Raw genomic sequence first — 20973 nt, forward strand, 5'->3', positions numbered from 1 at the left:
GGAAAGAGCCAAGATTTTGGACACTGCTCACCTGTGGGCTTCACCCAGAACCACAACTGCAAACAGAAAAACATCCAGATGTTTGTCCAAACAAAACTGGCCCCTGGCTGCAGGCTGGGCTGACAGGAAAGCAAGCAAAGTTCCCACATTTCCAGAACACATAAACACATCTGCACTGAAACTTCAGATGGGAAGAAAGGAGAGAAGGTAGATGATGTGATTCCCACAAATATGACCAGAAAAGGGTGGTTCCTCCTGAAATGCAACAGGGGAAGTTTGAGATGCTGGAAGTTTTCATTGGCAGAGTCATTGGCTTTTAACTGCTAAGGTCACCTGGACATCTTCAGCAGAGCAAGAAATATCCCAGAGTCAAAAGGAACAGTAAATGATGCCATTACTCAATTTGCCATCATTTGGAAGGGGCAGGCAGGGATGGATAATTATTTTTTTGCTTTTCTTTCCTCTGCTTTGGAAGCTGATGCTGCAGTGAGTGTGTTTGGGTAGTAACACAACCCTGAGGGTTGTGCAGTGCTTGTCTGAATTTGGACTCAGTGATACTGGAAATCATTTGGAGCTGTACAAAGAAGGAAATGGAACCACTGATTTTTTTCCAGATCCTTTGCTGACTTAACAAGAAGTTCAGAGAATGACAGAATAGTTTGGGTTGGAAGGGATTTGAAAGATCATTTTGTTCCAAGCCCTGTGCTGGGAACAAGGACACTTTCCACTGTCCCAGGGTGCTGCAAGGCACAGTGTCCAGCCTGGCCTTGGGCACTCCCAGGGATGCAGGGACAGCCACAGCTGCTCTGGCTCCCTCCCAGGCAAGGATTTCTCCTTAATATTCCACCTTTGGAGCCATTCCCCCTGTCCAGTGTCTCCATCAGGAGCAGGAGTCACTTCCATTTGGATGAGCTCACCTCTAAGCCTTCCTTCCTCCAGGCTGAGCAATCCCAACTCTCTCTACCTTTCCTCCCAGCAGAGCTGCTCCATCCCTCTGCTCATCCTGGTGCCTCCTCTGGACTCTGTCCAACAGCTCCATGTCCTTCCTGTGCTGGGATCCCAGGGCTGGATGCAGCTCCAAAGCTTTCCTTGAGCCCTTCCCTACAGAGCCACATGATAATGATGATAATTTATTTAATAAATAAATGTCTGACCCTCCAGGCATAATAATCTGCTCAAAATACACTTAAAAGTACTCCCTGGCTAAAAAAAAAAAAAAAGTTTCCAACTCTTACTTAAAAAAACCCAAAATCCATTTAGATGCTTACTTTGAGTATATGCCCAGCATCACTGGCAAAAGTGCTTCTGTTTAGAAAGGGTGGCTGGGCCAAAATTCAACTTGTTTTTTAGGAATAAGAAACCCAGGGGAAAAAAAAAGGGGGGGGAATAAGAGTCTTAGTCATTACTGGCCATTACACCATCAGGGATGGTGACAAAGGCACAGAGGCTTTGCTACAATCTCCAGCAAATTCCCAGAGAATTCCATGCCAGACTGAGCACCACATTCTGACCATGGTGTAACTGCTTTCCGCAACAACAATGATAATAAAATAATAATAATGTTATTTCACAGAGGCAAAGGAATCACACCCCATTATAAGAGACTATCAGGAAAAGCAGCTGTTTTATAATTATCTGATCCATCAGAAAGGCAGTTTTGAGGGAAAGCAGAGAAAACTGGGATTTGCTTTCCTCTGAAATAAGAAATCCAAGGTTTACCAAGGGTTGATTTAGCAAAAAGCTCAGAAAAGGGTTCTCATCTTTCCCACCTGATGTCTCTAGAGCTCATTAGAACTAGAACTAAGGCAGTGTTTCCACAGCCACTCTTCAAGGCACAGAACAGACAATCTCTCTCTCCCTGGCCATTTTTATAAAAAATAAATTTAAAACTCCCAACAGGCAAAGCCCATTTTTTTTAGTAAACAGAATTGTTACCCTTAGGACAGATTTCCTGCTGCTGCCTTTTAACCTCACAGGTATAATGGGGTAGGTGTAACCTTAAATAACTGACTGGAACCACCTTGCTGCAGGTGCCATGGCTTAACAAAAACACCAAACAGCACCAAAACCAGAGTGTGGGTGAAGGATTCAGAGAGATCCCTGACTCACAGACTCCAACATCTTTGTGGGCAATTGTTTCTAGAGAAATGGCTCCTCTCTAGGGGACAAATCTTTACATGTCTAAGTGCAGGAGTGAGGAAAGTTTGTGCAGAAATTTGGTTAAACTTAAAAAACCTTAAAACTTCAGTTTGGCTTCTCACAAAACAATGAAAACACTTTGTTTTTTTGTTTGTTTGTTTGTTTTCTTCTTCATACTCATCTGTGAGCATTGATTTCTCCTTTTCCTTTGTTCCTCTGGTTCCTGGCCAGCTCTGCTCTCAGAGCATTGCCCCCAAGGCTCAGGCCCTGCAAGGAGGACACAGCTCTGCCTGCAGCTCCTGGATCCCTGTAATCCAGGAAAGCTCTGTGCTGTGCTCCCTGCCAGCTCAGCTGAACAGGAGTCACCTGCAATTCCCTCAGGGCACTTTTCAGCTCACTCACTCTCAGGCTGCCAGGCAGGTTCCCCACATACACAGTGGTAATTGTGTCAGATCCCTCTAATTTGGGATTGACAGGGTCATGTTGTCCCACTGGAGCTGAGCCTGGAGCAGCCCATGGTTGGGTATTTGCAGCCATCACCTTCTTGTTTGGAATTGCTGCTCTGTTGGTGTTTGCCAGGGCTGGATGCTCATCTTGGAGGGTGACATCCTTGCCAGCCTGCTTCTCCCTGCTTCTAAGAGTCTTTAGGATGGGGATTTTTCTCAGCATCTCAGAGCTGACCTAAAAAGGAGGAAGATGGACAGAATTATTATAAAAGGATTCCTTGCCTTCCAAAAAAACAAAGATGATGAGCATCAGGGCTAGTCTGTGCCATAAAAAGAGAGGAACCTTATTATGCTGCTGCCACACAGAGTGCCAGAGCATTCCAAATGTTCCTAATTGCTGGCCTGATTGGGAAGTCTCTCCCTAAAAAAAACCAATGGTGACTCTTGAAGAGAGCAGCACAACCTGGATCCAGCAGGCAAATCCCAAAAAAAAGTCAGGACTATTCCAATTTGATATTTATTTATCTGAGTGATTCAGATCTGCATTCTCCTTGTCCTTTGTGTTTGCTTTGACTGAGGGCCTGTTCCTGCCCTAGCAGCATCCATCCCAATCCCTGCCCTGCCAGAATCCATCCCAATCCCCCATTCTGGCAGAATCCATCCCAATCCCCTGCCCTGCCAGAATCCATCCCAATCCCCCATCCTGGCAGAATCCATCCCAATCTCCCATCCCGGCAGAATCCACCCCAATCTCCCATCTTGGCAGAATCCATCCCAATCTCCTGCCCTGGCAGAATCCACCCCAATCCCTGCCCTGCCAGAATCCATCCCAATCCCCCATCCTGGCAGAATCCATCCCAATCCCTGCCCTGCCAGAATCCATCCCAATCCCCCATTCTGGCAGAATCCACCCAATCCCTGCCCTGGCAGAATCCATCCCAAACTCTGCCCTGGCAGAATCCATCCCAATCTCTCATCCTGACAGAATCCACCCCAATCCCCCATTCTGGCAGACTCCATCCCAATCCCCTGCCCTGGCAGAATCCATCCCAATCCCTGCCCTGGCAGAATCCATCCCAATTCCCTGCCCTCGCAGAATCCATCCCAATCCCCTGCCCTGGCAGAATCCACCCCAATCTCCCATCCTGGCAGAATCCATCCCAAACCTTGCCCTGCCAGAATCCATCCCAATCCCCCATCCTGGCAGAATCCATCCCAATCCCCCATTCTGGCAGAATCCATCCCAATCTCCTGCCCTGCCAGAATCCATCCCAATCCCCCATCCTGGCAGAATCCATCCCAACCCAGTAGCCAGTTCCATTCTGCAGAGCTCCTGGTGCTTTTCCCCCAGAGCAGGACATCCCATGGGCTGGGTCACACAATGGTGGAAGTTGCAGCAGGAGCGTGCCTTGGAGCAGGAATCCCATGGATGTGGGCCCAGCTGGGGGCACATCCCCTGCTTGGGGCACATCCCCTCTGTGCCATCCCACCTCCCACACCACCCACAGCTCCTCAGATCCCACATGGATCTGCTGGGCTGCAGCAGGGAACAGAAGAGCTCGGCCACTGCACTTCACACTGTGAGCCTGTTATTCCTTCCTCCCACCCACCCTTCCATCCATGCCCTGCTCCCAAAGAGCTTTTCTGGAAGGGCTCTTCCTCTCAACAACTGAAGCCCATCCGTGTGAGGCATGAGATGCCCCAGGCTGCACTCAGACCCTGGCAGGAAATGCAGTGCTTCCCCAGCTAATGTGGTCGAGCTCTTGGCTTGCATGCTGTGCTTGGAAGGAGGAGGAATTCCTGCCTGGCTGCTGGACAAGTCCAACATCCATCAACACCAGATCCAATGCTGAAATTTAGGGAGCAAAACAGCCTGGGGAAGCAATGCCTGAGCTAGCAGAGATCCAGGCTAGTAGCCCCGAATGTGAGTGGGCCACTCTGGTAGGGCAGCACCTTCAGCAGGCTGGACTGGAGCAGCACCAGTATATCCCAGTCAGCACATGCCTGCAGATGTCCCAGCTCAGACCTCACTCATCCCAGAGGCTCTGAATTCCTGCTCCTACAGTTACAGTCACAGCCAGGCTGGATCTGCACAACATCAAGCTCAGCTCTCTGGGGACAGGAGCCCAGCTCTGAGTGACTCGAGGAAAAGCCAAGCCAGGGTGGGGCAATGTCAGGATGAGGTGACAGCAAAGTCACTCAACAGAATTCTCTTAAAGCTTCCAGGGCTCATCTCCTGAAGAGCCAACAATCAAGTTTTATTTCAGGCTGGAACTAAATAAAAATATGATTTCCATAAATCCTGTGCTAGTTCTGCTAACACAACATCAAACAGCAAGGACTTGCTCCAGGAGCCTCCACACTCAGAAAGGTGCAGACCATTTTCAGATTTTACTGAGTTATTACTCCCTGGATTCTGGGGCTGATATGTTTTTCTCAGCCAAGAATTCCAGGTGCTGTGTTTGACAGCAAACTCCCCTTCTTTGAGTGATACAACATCAAACCAAGGGCTGAAAGATCTCACTTTGTTTGTGCTGGCCAACAATTAAGAACATTTGTTGTCTTCTGTCAAATTTTGATGTGAAATGTAAGCTCTATGCTAATTAAACCAAACAGGAAAAACATTTTTCTGCTCTCATGCAACCAATCACTCCTGGCCCCAAAGCACAACCCAAGAACAGCTCCTTTCATCCTGAAATTAAACTCAGTTGCCAAGGCATGGCTTGGGTGTTTGGTGAGAAAGGGAAATGCTACCAAGGGCAAACCCTCAGGGTTTTGGAGATTAGGGCAATCAGAGATGGGCACTGAAAGGATAAACTCTGGAATTCCCAAGATTTCAAGGGCAGGATTTAGATAATCCAGGGAACAGCACAATCTTGAAGAGACTTCCACCAGGCATCTCCTCCCACGAAGGAGATTTTGGCATCAGACTGCAGCTCTTGGAGCTACTGTTTCAGGCTCCTGGTAAGCTCAGGAAGATGCAGTGACAACAACATTTCTGTTTGAGGAGGAATTTCTGCACAGAAAGGGGGATTAGACATTGGAATTACTGCCCAGGGAGGTGGTGGAGTCCTCATCCCTGGAGGTGTTTGAGGAAAGACAGGACAGGGCACTCAGTTGTCTGCTCTGGGATCAGACACAGGTTGGACTTAATGATTTTGAAAAATTTTTCCAGCCTCAATGATCCTGGGATTTTTGTAAGGACTATCAATTATTTTTTTTTAAGTTCTGATCAAACACCACCATGAAGTGATTCCTTAAAATCCAGCCCTGTGCAGATAAAACAGAAACAAACCAAACTAATTTTTTTTGTATTAGCAAAGGTTTGTAAAGAACATTAGACAAGTTCTGACAGTGTCACTCTCCTGTCACAAGTGGCACAGAGGATTTACCTTAAGGGCTTTATTCTCTGGGCTCTAGGAGAACATTTTAGCTGGGTCAAACCTAAACTCTTCCCTATTTTCTCCCATTTTTACACCACAAAAAAAGCAGAAACTCGATTTGGGGTTTCAATTCAACAAACAAATAAATCCATGGGGTTTTGGGGGTGAGAATTAAAAGGGCAAAGGGGGCAGTGGGTGACAGGGCAGAGCAAAAAGCTTGTTCTGCTCTGTTGCAAAAGAGCAAACAAAAGAACCCTGTGGTAGTAAAATGTGTTGCTAATTACCATCATGCAAAAAGTTCCTTTTGTCCTGTGAGCTGTGGAGGATTGCAAAGATTTATTTTCATGTGGAGAGAGGCCAAAGATATTCCTCCTCCCTTTCAAACAAGCTGCACACTTCTGGCTGTTGTGCTGGCAGACCTGTCCTCCCCAGCCTTGCTTATCCCTGCCCTGTCCCTACCTACTGCTTCAGGCTAAGCCAGAATTTAAGGGACATTCCAGCCCAAGTCTGGTTAACCCAGCTATGTGAACATGGGCAAACCCAGCACTGGAAGCTCCCCCATCCCTCTAAAGTCAAGGCCAAACCATTTACTGATGTTTTTAAATTTTGGATTGAGTGTTGGGATTTAGCTTTGGTAGTGAAACCAAAGCTGAAGAAGTTTCCTATTATCCCTTGAGCACCAATTCCCAAACCAATTCCACACTTCAGCCCTCTGGGGTTGGCCAACAGAAGTGCTCATGGGTCTGTGCCATCCACTCTGAAGTGATTTGGGTTAAAAATAACTCCACCAAAGGCAATTAATCATTTAATAATCCTGCCTACTCCCTGCCATGGCTGGGAGAGCCCTGGGGAAAGAGGACAGCAGGCTGGATAAATTCTTCTGGCACACAATTACTGGGAAAGGAGCTGAGGAGGGAAATGTGACCCCTTTCTGACAGAAACCTGAGGAAAAAAAGTCCTGGATGCTGAGAGCCAACACAAATCTCCCAGCACTTAACCACAGCATCCACTGCTAGCAGACCTGGCTTGATCCTGAGATGTGGTGGCAGATGGATCCTGCACCATCCCTCTGCAACACCAGGGCTCTGCTCAGCCCCTGCTCCCACACAGCCCTGAGCAGAGCCACCTCCAACATTCTGCTGGGGAGGATGAAGGATGTGCTTGTCCTCTGTCACAGTGAGTAATGCTGACCCCTGAGGCAGCCCAGGCAAACAGCACTGAGAATTCCCTGGAAGCACTGCAACCCTGGAGTGAGACAGGGCAGATGGGATGGGATGGGATGGGATGGGATGGGATGGGATGGGATGGGATGGGATGGGATGGGATGGGATGGGATGGGATGGGATGGGATGCTGTCCTTATCCTGCTATTTCATTCTGCTTCCCACAGCTCCTCACCTCACTGACACAGGAACATGGTGAGACCCCACCTGGAATCCTGTGCTCAGCTCTGGTGTCCCCAGCATCAGAAAAACATGGAATGCTGGATCAAGTCCAGAGGAAGTCACAAAGTTGGTAAGACTGGGACACCTCCCCTGTGGGGACAGGCTGAGGAAGGTGGAGCTGTTCAGCCTGGAGACATCCCAGCACCTTCTAGGATCTGAATGGGCTACAGGGAAGCTGGAGAGGAACTGTTCATAGGACAAGGGGAATGGCCTCAAAACAGAAAGAGGGGAAAATTCAGTTTAGATCTAGAGAAGGAATTGTTCCCTGGGAGGGTGGGGAGGCACAGGGTGCCCAGAGCACTCTGGCTGCCCCTGGAAGTGTCCAAGGCCAGGCTGGATGGGGCTTGGAGCAACCTGGAAGATGTGCAGGAGCTTGGAATAAGACTCTCTTTAAAATCCCTTCCAACCCAAACCATCCCATGATTTTAAGATGGAGACTGATCCATCAGCCCTTCCTAACAGGTGGGCAAAAGGTTCATCTCTGCCCATCCTCAGAGGGCTCTGACCCCAGATTGTTGAAAAGCTCCAGGACAGACCCCACTTTTCACACAGTGTCCTCATTTCCAGGAGCTCTGAGCAAACAGGGATGTGAGGCACAGACAAGGCCAGCACAGCTGAACATTTTATCATCCATTTGCACAGAATGTCCAAATATGTGCACACAATCCAAGGACATATTTCTGGGAGCTGGCAGCCCGTGGAGCCTGCTGCTGTCCCTCAGGAGAAGCCACACTTGGAATCCACCCCTGCCAGCTGCATTCCAGGGACTCTGCAGCCAGGCTCAGCTTTGTAAAGGTGTTCAGATGTGTGACCATGTTCTTCCTGCTCCCCCTACCCCAAAAAAACACCAAAACAAACCCTTGGCAACACTCACTCAGCCATTTTCTTCTGCTAAAGGATTTGCCACCTTTCCTTTCCAAATATTCTATCACAGCCCCAAATCAAAGCTGTTTGTTGTCACAGGGATTCCCTCCTCCCATTTAATTTCATTTCAGGAAAATTCTTTTCCTACTGCTATAAAATTCTCAGCAAAAAGAATTATTTCAAAACCAGAAGGAAATGCTTGCTAAAATAGTGATTTTTCCACCAACTACTCTCATTTCCCTCTTCATGAACCCAAATATTTTAATTTGTCTGTAGAGTTTCAATTTAAAATAAGCACAGCACAAATAACTTGATAATTGGGACAAATAGAATAGCCAGAGTTCCAGATAAAGATCACAGTTACCCATAGAAAATATTAAATAAGAAAAATATTAAATAAGTAGCTTCATGAATTTAGAGTTCCCAGAAACAATGGGTTGGATTTTCAAGACAGATGAAGCCAAATAATTCTCCACTGGCATCCAAATAAAGTTTTCCAGAGTGCTCAGCTCTCAGCAGCTCTTGCTGCCCTCCAGTAACTCAAACTGATGTCCCAAAACTCTGACCTCAGAGGCACAAAACTTGCACAAACACCCCCCAGCACTGTGGATTTAGTGTTTCTAGAGTGCCTGATAATGATTCTTTGGTATTGATGATATTGTGGCTCTTCCTTGGAAGTTTTTTAACAGCACAGAACACACAAGAGCACTGCAGGAAAATGCAGCACCATGGAAATGGAGCCATGGATTTGTTTCCTTCCCTCTGGAGCTGTAAAACCCAGAGTGGGCATTACTGGCAGCACATCCTTCCAAACAACCCTCAGCTGTAATCCCATATTTGCAAACACCTGGATTTCAAACCCCTAAACATTGTGCTGGCCTGATCCAGCCCTGCTCCCCAAGGATCAACTTTTCTTTACAATGTTTTTTCCACCTCACAGGACTTCACAATGAAGTTAAGTCACTCTCTGTTGACAAAAGCCCACGTTTAGAAGTGGATGATTTATTTACTCACTGCCTCTTGGTTCATTTAGTTTTGCTCTAAGGAACAGGAATGCACCAGCAAAGGCAGGATTTGAAGGAGAAAAGGATGGAGAGAAAATGATGGAGAAGTAGCCAGGCAAATCCAAAGGACAAACACTTAAATAGCCCCTATCAAATGCTGCCTTTTTCACACCCTGATTAACCAGACCTCCCACCTCCAAACCCCTCTGTGCAAGAGCTGTACTTGTACAGGCACAAACTGAATAAATGTCACTCATTTCCCTGGGGAATAATGGTAATTTCTTCTTCATATAGACACTACACTTTGCTCTGCTCCCAAAAAGACAGAAAAGTGATGATTATCCCTGCTCTGCCTGGTCTTCTCCAATATTCCTATTGAATCCACACAGCTCTAGGTGTGAAATCAACACTCAAATATTCAAATAAAGGGTCAATCAGTGCTCCATTCTCAGTGAAAGCTGCAGAAAATTCAGTTTCTGCTAAAGGCACAGAAAAAGAAATAAAGAAGTGTCAGCAAGGCCACTTACTGAGAAGTCTGACACCAAGGCAGACAAACTGATCAAAAGTATGTTGGCAAGATGGATGGAGCACAAGGGGCAGGCCTTCAACACAATTACATTCAATAATATCCTAAAAAAAAATTACCATTCAAAAATAATTCAATGGAAAAAATGCACTAGGACAGACAGAGCTGTTATTTATTTATTTATAACCTCAAATCCTCAACCACAGGCAGGGTGAAATGTTCTCCCACCAGTGGAATAAAAATAGTCCTGGCTAGAATTTGTTTGTTGCAGATACATTACCTAAAGAAATTTAACTCTTTTTGCTGGTTGGCAAATTTTATGCAACAAATTTTGATTTCCCTGAAAGTATTCCCTTAAGATTCCTGAGTTTTTGCAAGATGTGGGTGCACAATTCCTCATTTCTGCATTCCTGCTGTGCTCACTCATGCAGGATTGTGTCTGCTCCCTAACTGGATGATTTTAGAAATGAAAATCCAATGACAAAGTTTTCCCAGCAGGAACCTCCAGTAAAACAATTCACTGAAAGCTTTTCTGAAACTATTTGGGAAGCTGAGGAAGCTTCTGACACTGGGCAGGGGGAAAGGGCCAGATCCATAATAGAGGAACTGCAATAAATAAAGATCCATGTTTAAAGTAAATTTTTTTTTTACCTGAAAATGAGCTCCAGCCACAAATTTATCCTTGGAAAGTGAATCCACTGCAGGAACAGGAATGTTCCACCAGCAGTTTGTGTTTTCCTTTCCCAACCAGACCAGCACAAACTTCTACCCACCAATTCCAACCCCTGGGAACCTTCCACTACCCCAGGGTGCTCCAGCCCATCCAGCCTGGCCTTGGACACATATCTGCTCTTTTCTCAAGTATTTCTAATTTTTTTAAAGTTCATATATAAAAATGGGGTGTTTATCAGCAGCTTATTGGTACCAGCAGCCAAGGTTTAAGATTTCACTTGAATTAAGACTCAACTTGCCTTGTGCCATATTATTCCCTGAGGTTTAGGTCGTTTGCAATTAGTCTGGATAGTCCTTGTTGGGGTCAGGATGTAATCCACAGTTAAATCATGATCATCCAGCAGCTCCTCTGCTATGTCAAGCACCTACAAGGCAGAGATTTGGTTAAGTAGCTAAAAAACAAATTCCCTAAAACTGCCCCCATTCCTGAGGTCTTGTCACATGCAAATCCATCCAAGACAATGGGAATAGAGATGCCAAACCAGCATCATTCCATGTCTCCTCTCCAGCCAGAGCAGGGAGTGTCCCAGAGCTCCCTCCCTGCTGCAGAGGGGATGTTTCAACATCTGACCTCACCTGGCAGTCGTGCACGATGGTAACCACAGGTGTGTCCTCCTGCACTGCACCCATGGACACCATCATTGCATATTCCATGTCTGCATAACCTTCCCCTTTGCCAATTCTCCAGCCTAAAGCACAGAAAAGTGGGGAAAAAAAACCCAAAAAAGCAGATGGAAAGTTGTTAAAATTGTGTCATTAACTGAGCAGTCTGCAAGTTGTAACTCTGGAAAAAATCAGATCAGCATCTCTCACAGATTGTAAATTTCCTTGAAACCAGCACTGAAATGAAACAAAATAGTTTCAATGATTCCTAAAAGATCCTAGAAGCTTCCCATTCAGAATAAACAAATTTAATGCAGTTAACACAACAGTTTATTTAGCAATCTTCTATTTATATCCAGCACAGGTTAATGTGGGTGAAGAGGAGTCTGGGTCACACACAAAATCTGTGTTATTTTAGGCAAGGGATAAACTCAGTGGAAAATTTTTCAGCACCAGCAGGTTTCCAAAACACTAGAAAATGCAAAATCTGATCCCCAAATAGGTACTGAATCAGCAGGTCTAACACACCAGCCTGTGTGAGCACAGCAGATCTCAGAGCAGGCAGCCTGCCTGGATTCCTTTAAACCACAAATAATTGCTTGCCTCAAGAGTTTTCCTGCAAGCCAGAACATCTCTGAGCCCTCTGCTGTGTGCCCAGAGCATCCTGGAGCATGGCTGCTCCTGCTGGGATGGGGAGCAGGGATCTGTCACACACACAGGCAGAACCCAAGAGCACAACTCAGCTCCAGGGATAAATCTGTCTCCCATGTGGTGTGGCCTTCCTGACACTGCACTGGGATTTTTTCTGCTGGAAGTTTTTCCTTACCTTTTTCAGAGACAGCCACTGATCCCACAACAACCAAATCTACTTGTGCTTTCCCATCCAGCCCCACAGGCACGCTGTAGTCTTTGATACCCTGCAGGAAAAAAAAAAAACAACCAAAAATAAAAAACCAACAGCATTTGTGCACTCTGCAAACCTCAATCTTCCAAGCATTGAGGCAGAAATCCAGGATATTTTGATCAATCCAAGTAACTCCCCACGTTTCCAAGGGTCTCTTCCATGTTTAGCCAAGCTGTACATGTCTGGGAAGTTATCCCCCAGGGAATCCTAGAATAGATTCCCTACTACAGTGACAAGAATTTTGGCACACTGCAAGGAGAGCTGAGGGAGGTGGGCACTTTTAGAAGCATGGTTATTTATTTAGGATCCAAACCTGATATTTTAAAATACTTTGTTGGAAATCTGTTCCTAAAAATGTGAGCAAGTGACACTTCCTAATTACACCTCCCTACTCTACTAAAAACCTGAGGAATACCAGAGAACTACAAATGCTTTGATTAATTCTGAAATACAAATCACAAAGTTATTTTAGACATAGACAGCTACAGCACAAAGAAATCTGAAATTACACAAAGTGACACAATTATTTTTTTCTTCCCCTCTCTCCCTGTTCATCCCCACCCACTCCTCTTCAATCTGTTCTCATCTTAATGAAAATTCTGTCCAGATTGCAGAAATTATGGTTACTTGGGTTTTTAAATATCAGAGGTTTAGAACTATTAAAAATATACCTTGTGATTCAATCACTCCAAATATATGTGGACAGCACACTGTAAATGCTCTTCACACCAACTCAACTCGGTGCTAATTACAAATTAACAATATTAAAATCACAATGAAGAGCCAAACATTTTCTGTGCAGAGCACAAACCCCAAGAATTCAGCCATTTGTGGCTGACTATCAGCACTAATGCCCATCAGGCACTTCCCAGCAGTGTGGGAAGGATTGTTTGCACAGTGCTTTGTAAACACAAACTGCCAACAGCATTTTTTCATTAGTGGGCTGAGGGAAAAACCAGACACAGGGTGGTAAGAGCCCAGATCAGACAGCAGGCCAAGAGAAAGGTCTCTTTCAAAATTGCTCTTCAGCTCTGAACAGCTTAATTAGTTAATGACTCCAATAGAACTTCCAACAAAGAAAGTCACTACTAATTACCAGCCATTTACAACCTCAGTTGTTTATGGGGTTGGGCACAACTTTACTGCCTTTAGCAGGAGATAAAGGAGAAAATAAATCCATATAGTAACCTCTTCATGCTGTACCAGTTGGGGTTTCATGGCAAATAAAGAAGGATATAAAACCTGCCAGGGTTTTCAGCTGCACAGTGAGATTGTAACACGAGAGGGCAGCAAGAGACCGTGCTGCAAACCCAACCCTCAGCACGTGTCCGGGCCTCACTGCATGCAAATTCACAATTCACGGTGCTTTGGGTGCTGTGTTCTTAAAAAAACCTTGTCTTGCCTATCTGGTAACATATAAGAACACTAAAATATTCCCCAGAGTGTTCAGCAGCTCGAATGCAGAATGTAGGAGCATGAAAAAAAAATCCAGCTCACCTCAAGTCGTTCATGATTTTCCAAAAATCCACTCAGAAATGTCAACACTGTCCTGTTAAGATTAAATCTCCTCCTGATTTCAATATTATGTACACAAACCCAGGAATAACATCCTAACAGGAAGATATTTCAGGTTTTCCAGCTGGTCCATCCTAACCCTGCACTGTCCCACAAGTTACCTGAGCCCTCCTCCATCCCCCATCCCCACCTGAGACGTGGCACATCTTCTCAGGATCTCCTTGGTGGCACCTGGAGGGGGAACAATCCTATTGAACAGCCCAGTCCTCAGACGTGGTGTGGGAACCAGCAGAGTCTTCCTTGCCTGGGGAAACCACATGAAAAGATTCATTTTGCACTGAAGAAATATTGTTGTTGTCACACAATAAAAACTACGTGGCCAAATATTTAATTTGTTATGTTGTTCATTGTGTAGTGCTTGCAAGATTAATTTCCTCCAATGAAGAAAAATTCCATGTAAATTTTTATTGAAGGAATAAAAGGTAAGACATTTGAAGATATCTGAGGACACACCTTTAAAGACACCCCCTTCTTTAAAGCCATGTCTCTAAATACCTTTATAAGAGGTAATAGCTTCAAACTGACAAAGGGCAGGGTGAGGTTGGATATTAGGGAGAAATTCCTCCCTGTGAGGGTGGGCAGGCCCTGGCACAGGGTGCCCAGAGAATCTCTGGCTGCCCATAAATCCTTGGAATGTCTAAAACCAGGCTGGACTGGGATTGGAGCAATTTGGGACAGTGAAAGGTGTCACTACCCATGGCAGGAGGTTGGAACTGAATTACCTTTCAAACTCCTTCCAACCTAAACCATTCCATGGTACCAAACGAGCTGCTCACAAGAACTCCTGGAGCTGCAGTGCCAGGTGCTGTGAGGTGCCGCCAGCTCTGTTGTCTGTCCCCTGCTGTCCCCCCCTATCCCCCGCTGTCCCCCTCTGTCCCCTGCTATCCCCTGCTGTCCCCTCTGTCCCCCTCTGTCCCCGCTGTCCCCGCTGTCCCCCGCTGTCCCCTCTGTCCCCTCTGTCCCCTCTGTCCCCGCTGTCCCCGCTGTCCCCTCTGTCCCCTCTGTCCCCCTCTGTCCCCGCTGTCCCCGCTACCTGCAGAGCCGCCAGCCGCGCCCCTTCCAGCGGCTTGTCGGGATCCACCTTCACCTGCCGCGCTCTGCTGAACGCACCCAGCTGCCCCAGCGAGCAGCAGGCCTGCACCGAGCCCTGGGACAGGGGAAGATCTGCACTCACTCGCAGCGTCAGGGAGCGGGCGATCCTCTGGGGAGCATCGGGGTTTATTTTCAGCGTGCGGGCGGCCCGGAACGCCGGCAGGCCCAGCAGCCGGGGGGCAGCACGGGAGGCGCCCTGCGTAAACACCGGCATCACTCCGGGCTGGCAAAACAGGCAAGTCAGAGCCTTTCACCCTCCGGAGAGGCTGATCCCACGGATTTTTAGTTGTTTTGGAAATGTGTAAATTGGGCAGGGCGTGGAGCAACCTGGCATAGAGGAAGGTGTGGCTGCTGAATGAGCTTTAAGCTTCCAATTCAAACCGTGATCATTGACAGGGTGGTTTTGTTTTCTTGTGTTTCCCTTGAGGGTTGCGAAGCTCAGGGAACTGGGGGAGCTGGGCCCGAGGTGGGGAGGGAAGGAGCAGCAGGAGGCGGGCAGCGCCGGCAGCCGCCGTACCTTGAAGTTGGGGATGCGGCCGCGCACGGGCCGCGGGAACTCGGCCAGGCCGGAGGCCTCCAGGTGCTCCCAAACCTTCTCCCGGATCTCCCACTTGGAGGCCCCTGAGGGCAGCGCCCGGCCCGGGCCCGCCATCACTGCCCGTGACGTCACCGCCCTCACCCGCTTGCCGTGACGTCACCGCCGCCACACCCCCCTCGCTGACGTCACCACACCCAGCCCTCCGAGTGGCCACGCCCCCATTATATTAGCATAAAGAGGTGGGGACTCCGCATTGACCACGCCTCCGCTACGGCGGCGCCGAGGGCTCAAAACGCCTCGAAGGCGAAGCTGGCGGGCTCATGGAGAGGGATGTCACTCAGAGCCCGCTTCACTTCTGGAATTAAACATAAATACGGCTGTGCTAGCGCATTAATGTGAGATTTCCGCCCGCATTATGCAAACAGCACGGGCTTTCCATCACGTCTTAAAATCCCACCCCGCTTTTTGTAAAATAATCCCTCGCATTAATTACTTTTCCATTAAAAGTTGGCTGGTGGTGAATAAAACAATACCCAGTCTGCCTCCTTCCCGAAAGTTCACTTCTTGCTCGCCTTTAATTAGATAATAAATGACTTGTTTGCACGATTTATTATTTATAGAATTAGTGTATTCTACCGAGAAGAAGGAGGACATTGAGAATCCCGACATTCCTGAGCGGAGTGGGATGGAGGGGTCATGGGAACAATGAAACAACCAAGGTTTATTTTAAAGTGTGGCAGGAAAGGGGGGAAATATCTTCAGAGTTTGTGCTTGGCTTGGATGCATCCAAGAGCTGTGGCTTTGCCAACCCAAAAAAGCAGAACAAATTCGGATGCTCCTCTCTGAGCAGTTGCAGATGGAGCTGGGCAGATGCAAATTTTTTTTTTTTTCTCTGAGAATTTTTTTTTTTTCTCCATAAAGGCCAAGACTCTTCCGAGCTTGGTTCCCTCCTCCAGCTCTGATTCCCAATTTTGGATTAACATCCCCATTGTATCACCATAAATGCTGCGGTGAGGCTTCACCTTTTCACTTGGAAACATCCAAAAAAATAAAATTTGGAGCTCTGGTGCTGCAGTGGGGTTTGGGAAGAGCCTTTCCTTGGCTCAGAGTGCTGCTGGAGCCAGTGGGAATCCTTCCAGCCACAGCAGACCACCCATGTGGAGCTGGGCTGAGGTGTTTGAAGCTCATTCCTGCACTTCCTACTCACTGAAAACTCAAGGAAAACTCCTGGAAAACTCATGGAAAACTCACGGAAAACTCCTGGGGATTCTGCTGTCCTTTCAGGGTGTTGGGGCAGTGATTTGTGGGGTTGGGAGTGCCAGCACTGCCTGGCCACTGTCACCCAATGTCCCCACCCCAGCTGGGACCCATTCCCACCCCAGGGAAGGGAAAACGAGGGAGGGAGAGCAGTGCTGGTAATTAATCCTTTAACAATCAAGGGCTGAGATCCTTCTAGACCACCTACATCTCCCTCCAAAGCTGCTCCTTCCCAGGATTGGCTTCCAGAAAAGAGGACCTGAGCTGTTTTCTACAAATCAAGGTAGTTTGCCTTAAAAAAATGAGGAGTTTGCTGATAAGTGGCATCTTTTCTTGCTGCCTCAGTTCTCTGGTTTGTCTCCACAGGGCTGAAATTTGCACAAAATTCCTTTTGCAGGGTCTTTTCTGTCACTTCAGCCTGGAGCAGCTCTTAGGGGTGGGTGCCACAGGAAAACCTCTTTTCTTTGGGAAGCAAACAAGGCTGCTTTATAAATTAAATTATCTTTATAAATGAAATTAATCTTTGGATGTTCCTGAATCACCTCTAAAATCTATTTTTACCAAGTTGAATCAAATATTACAGTGGAAGAGTTTAAAAAAGGATCTTGGATTTTAAAGCAAATGAAATGGAGCTCTCCCTTGTGAAAACACCTAAAAAAAGGGAGGGACAGATGAATCAGATGAATCCAAACCCTGGGAAAAATGCAGAAAGCAACTCCTTGTGCTGCAGGGATCATTCCTTGGAACTGCAGGCTGAACATGTCTGGGCAGCCATGAAAATCAGCCCAAATGCACCCAAAAAAGGAGCTTTAAACCAGCCATAATGTTCTGCTTGAGGTTCAATAGTGAAAAATTTTAAAAGGCTGCAAATTTTAAATAAAAGCATTTTTAAGGTCGTTTGTATTAATGAAAGGAGTGTGAATTCCTTCCTTCCTTCCTTCCTTCCTTCCTTCCTTCCTTCCTTCCTTCCTTCCTTCCTTCCTTCCTTCCTTCCTTCCTTCCTTCCTTCCTTCCTTCCTTCCTTCCTTCCTTCCTTCCTTCCTTCCTTCCTTCCTTCTTCCTTCCTTCCTTCCTTCCTTCCTTCCTTCCTTCCTTCCTTCCTTCCTTCCTTCCTTCCTTCCTTCCTTCCTTCCTTCCTTCCTTCCTTCCTTCCTTCCTTCCTTCCTTCCTTCCTCCCTCCCTCCCTCCCTCCCTCCCTCCCTTCCTTTCCTTCCTTTCCTTCCTTTCCTTCCTTCTTTTCTCTTCCTTCCTTCCTTTCCTCTGCCCGCTTATTTTCTCCACTCATCCTCTCTCTCCATTGTTCTCACCTTCATCCTCACTCCACCGTTTTTCTCTGTTTCCTCTTTTCCTGCTCAGTCTCTCATTGTCCCCATATCTGTCCCTATGTCCCTGTTTGTCTGTCCCCATCTCTGTCCCCGTCCCTTTCTCTCTTTCCCCATGTCTGTCCCTCTATCCCTGTCCGTCTGTCCCTCTGTCCCCATCTGTGTCCCCATGTCTGTCCGTCTGTCCCTATCTCTGTCCCTCTGTCCCCATCTGTGTCCCCATGTCTGTCCCTCTGTCCCTGTCCTTCTGTCCCTCTGTCCCCATCTGTGTCCCCATGTCTGTCCGTCTGTCCCTGTCCTTCTGTCCCCATCTATGTCCCCATGTCTGTCCGTCTGTCCCTGTCCCCGCGCCCGGGGGGCGCTGCAGTCCCCGCGGTGTCCCCTGGGGGGCGACACACGCCGCGCGGAGCGCCCGCGGGCAGGTGAGACCGGAGCGGCCCCGGGAATGACACCGGGACCGGGCCGGGAATAACATAGGGAAAAACACCGGGAATGTCCCGGGAATGACATAGGGGAAAAACACCGGGAGTGGCCCGGGAATGACACCGGGTATAACACCGGGAGTGGCCCGGGAATGACACCAGGAATATCCCGGGAATAACATCGGCAGCGGGCCGGGAAAGGCCCGGGATCAACACCGGGAACGGGCCGGGAATGGCCCCGGGAACAGACCGGGAATAACATCGGGAACAGGCCGGGAACGACACCGAGGATGGCTCGGGAACGGCCCCGGGAACAGCCCGGCAATAACACCAGGAACAGCCCCGGAGCAGCACCGGGAATGACACCGGGAACGGCCCGGAGCAGCACCGGGAATGACATTGGGAGCGGCCCCGGAGCAGCACCGGGAATGACACCGGGAATGACATTAGGAGCGGCCCCGGAGCAGCACCGGGAATGACACCGGGAACGGCCCGGAGCAGCACCGGGAATGACACCGGGAATGACACCGGGAGCGGCCCCGGGGCGCCCCGAGCGCTGGGAAAGCTCCGCTGCCGCTGCCGGTAAAGGCTGCGACAAGAAAACCGGCGGCTGTCCCGGAGAACCGGCCGAAGGGAGCCCCGCCGGGGGAATCCCGCATTTCCAGGCGCCTCCCGCTCTCCTCCTCGAAGGGGCTCCTCTCTCCGCGCTCCCCCCGAATTTTTCATAATGCTGATTTTTTTTTGTTTGTTTTTTTTTTCTTCAAGCCATTCGAATTTTGGGCTTTTCCGAGCCCGCTGGTTCAGTCTCTGCTCGGTGCCCAGCTGCAGCAGGCAAAGAACATTTGCTGCTTCTGGGGATTCTGTAGAAATTCAGCTCGGTAAAGTTTTCAGCCGAGGAGAGGTAAGATTCCATCAAGGATTTCTCCAGGCTGCTGGGAAGGGACAGCACTGGGACACCGCAGGGGTGGCTTTGCTCAAGCTCTGCATTTAAAAATTCCTGTATTTTATAAAGTTATATCGTTAAAGAATTCTCATGTGCTTGTGTACGCTAAGACGCAGCTGAAGTTGTTACGAGAAATGTGTTTTATTTGAAAACCGAACATAAAAGTGTGAAGTCGTTCTCAAATTATTAAAAAAAAAAAAATTAAAGTTTTTTCTCATGGTCATACATTTACATGAAAAATATCAGCTTATCTCGCTGAATTCACTATTTGTTTTCCCAAATAAAATATCCCCGAACATTTACTCAGTGGACGAAACACTCCCCGAACATTCAAAATTATTTCCGTCAAAATTAAATAACAATTATGAAGAGCCCGGAGAAACTTCCAAATCAATTTTTCCATCGCAGATCATTTTTAACCATCCCTCCTTGTAGAGGAGCTGCCTCATAATTTAATTTTTTTCCCTCCCCTCAGTTATCGCATAAAATCGTTTCCTTTCTTATTAAGAAAATCTCCGGTAATTAACAGCCCCGCCGGGTTCCCACGGCCGGAGCCGGCTGCGAGCGGGAAAGGGACCCTCGATCCCACAGCCAGCCAAAATCCCAGCCCGACTTTGGGAGAAAAAAAAAAAAAATCTTTGTTTAAAGCCTTTAAACCACACAAATTGCAAGGAGGGCAAGGCAAAATTACAGTGTAAGAAACCCAAAAATCGCCGCTCAGGAATCAGAGCGGCAGCAGCCGGGCTCGGGGGAGGCGGCGGGAAGGAGCCCGGCCGAAGTGACAGCAAATTCATTTCTCGCTCTTTTCGGGCTCAAATCGATTTTGCAGCGCTTTTTTTTTTTTTTTTTTTTTTTTTTTAGAGATACATGCTGATTTATTTTAAATTTTTTTTTTCCCTGTGATGTGGGGAAATCACTGCTTTTCCATCTCAGCTCCTTCGCCCGACAGATCCACACTTCCCTCGGGTGGAACAGAACAATTCGCAGCAGTTTCCCCCAACACTTGAGTTTACACTTGGTCACCATGCGTCCCTAATTGTCCCACTCTGATTGCCTCTAATGAACTCATTAGGGAAAAGGCAGAGGGGCGGATTTCACAGGCACAAGAAAATCCACCTCAACGCCCGGAACGAAAAAAAATAAATAGACCCTTAAACGCTCTGTTTTTGTTGGTTTTGCTGAGTTTTTTTCTATAATAATAAAAAAATCCCCAAACTCCCCAAAAGCGGCAGAGGAATCTCTGAAGCCGCAGGGATGGCGCCAGCGCGGCCGAGGCGCGATGTCACCGGCACCGGGCGAGCACCAAGCGGCCTCTCCCGAGGAATTCCGCTGAAATAGATTTAAAAACGTGAACGCAGGAGCTGCGGGCACAGTGACACCGGCACTACCAGCGCGGTGTCACCGCTCCCACCGTCCCCGCCATCAACCTGCCCGCACAAAACGCTTAAAGCCTCGGCTGTTGGGCGGGCAGCGGGCAGCGGGCAGCTCCCCGCGGGCGGCTCGGGGCTGTTTTTTGGGGTCGAACCGTTCCGTGCCGTGCGGAGGGGGCTGCGGGTGCGCGGCGCGGGGCTCGGCCCGGCCCGGGAGGGCGCGGGGGCCGCCCGCCAGCGCCGCCGCGTCCCGCGCTGCCATTGGCTGCGGCCGCGGCGCCGCGCGCTGCCATTGGCTGCGGCCGCGGCGTCCCGCGTTGCCATTGGCTGGCGGCCGCGCCGGGGGGCGGGGCCAGCCGGGAGTAAAAGCGCGGCGGCGGCGCGGGGCGAGTTTTGAAGCTGCGCAGCG

The 20973-nt window shown here is 48.2% G+C and overlaps 1 protein-coding gene across 1 annotated transcript; it reads right to left on the reverse strand.

Moving 5' to 3' along the window:
- Positions 1–951: 951 nt before the first annotated feature.
- MTHFSD (methenyltetrahydrofolate synthetase domain containing) lies at positions 952–15386 on the reverse strand. The gene is made up of 7 exons (XM_079316056.1): positions 15230–15386; positions 14795–14908; positions 13751–13864; positions 11968–12058; positions 11115–11227; positions 10778–10903; positions 952–2820 (listed from the first exon to the last, which is right to left on the reverse strand). The coding sequence occupies exons 1-7, from the start codon at positions 15362–15364 to the stop codon at positions 2317–2319; spliced, it is 1197 nt and encodes a 398-aa protein (XP_079172182.1). The 5' UTR covers positions 15365–15386; the 3' UTR covers positions 952–2316.
- Positions 15387–20973: the final 5587 nt, after the last annotated feature.

The sequence above is a fragment of the Erithacus rubecula genome (assembly GCF_903797595.1).
Source record: "Erithacus rubecula genome assembly, chromosome: 12".
In the NCBI taxonomy this organism is placed as follows: domain Eukaryota; kingdom Metazoa; phylum Chordata; class Aves; order Passeriformes; family Muscicapidae; genus Erithacus; species Erithacus rubecula.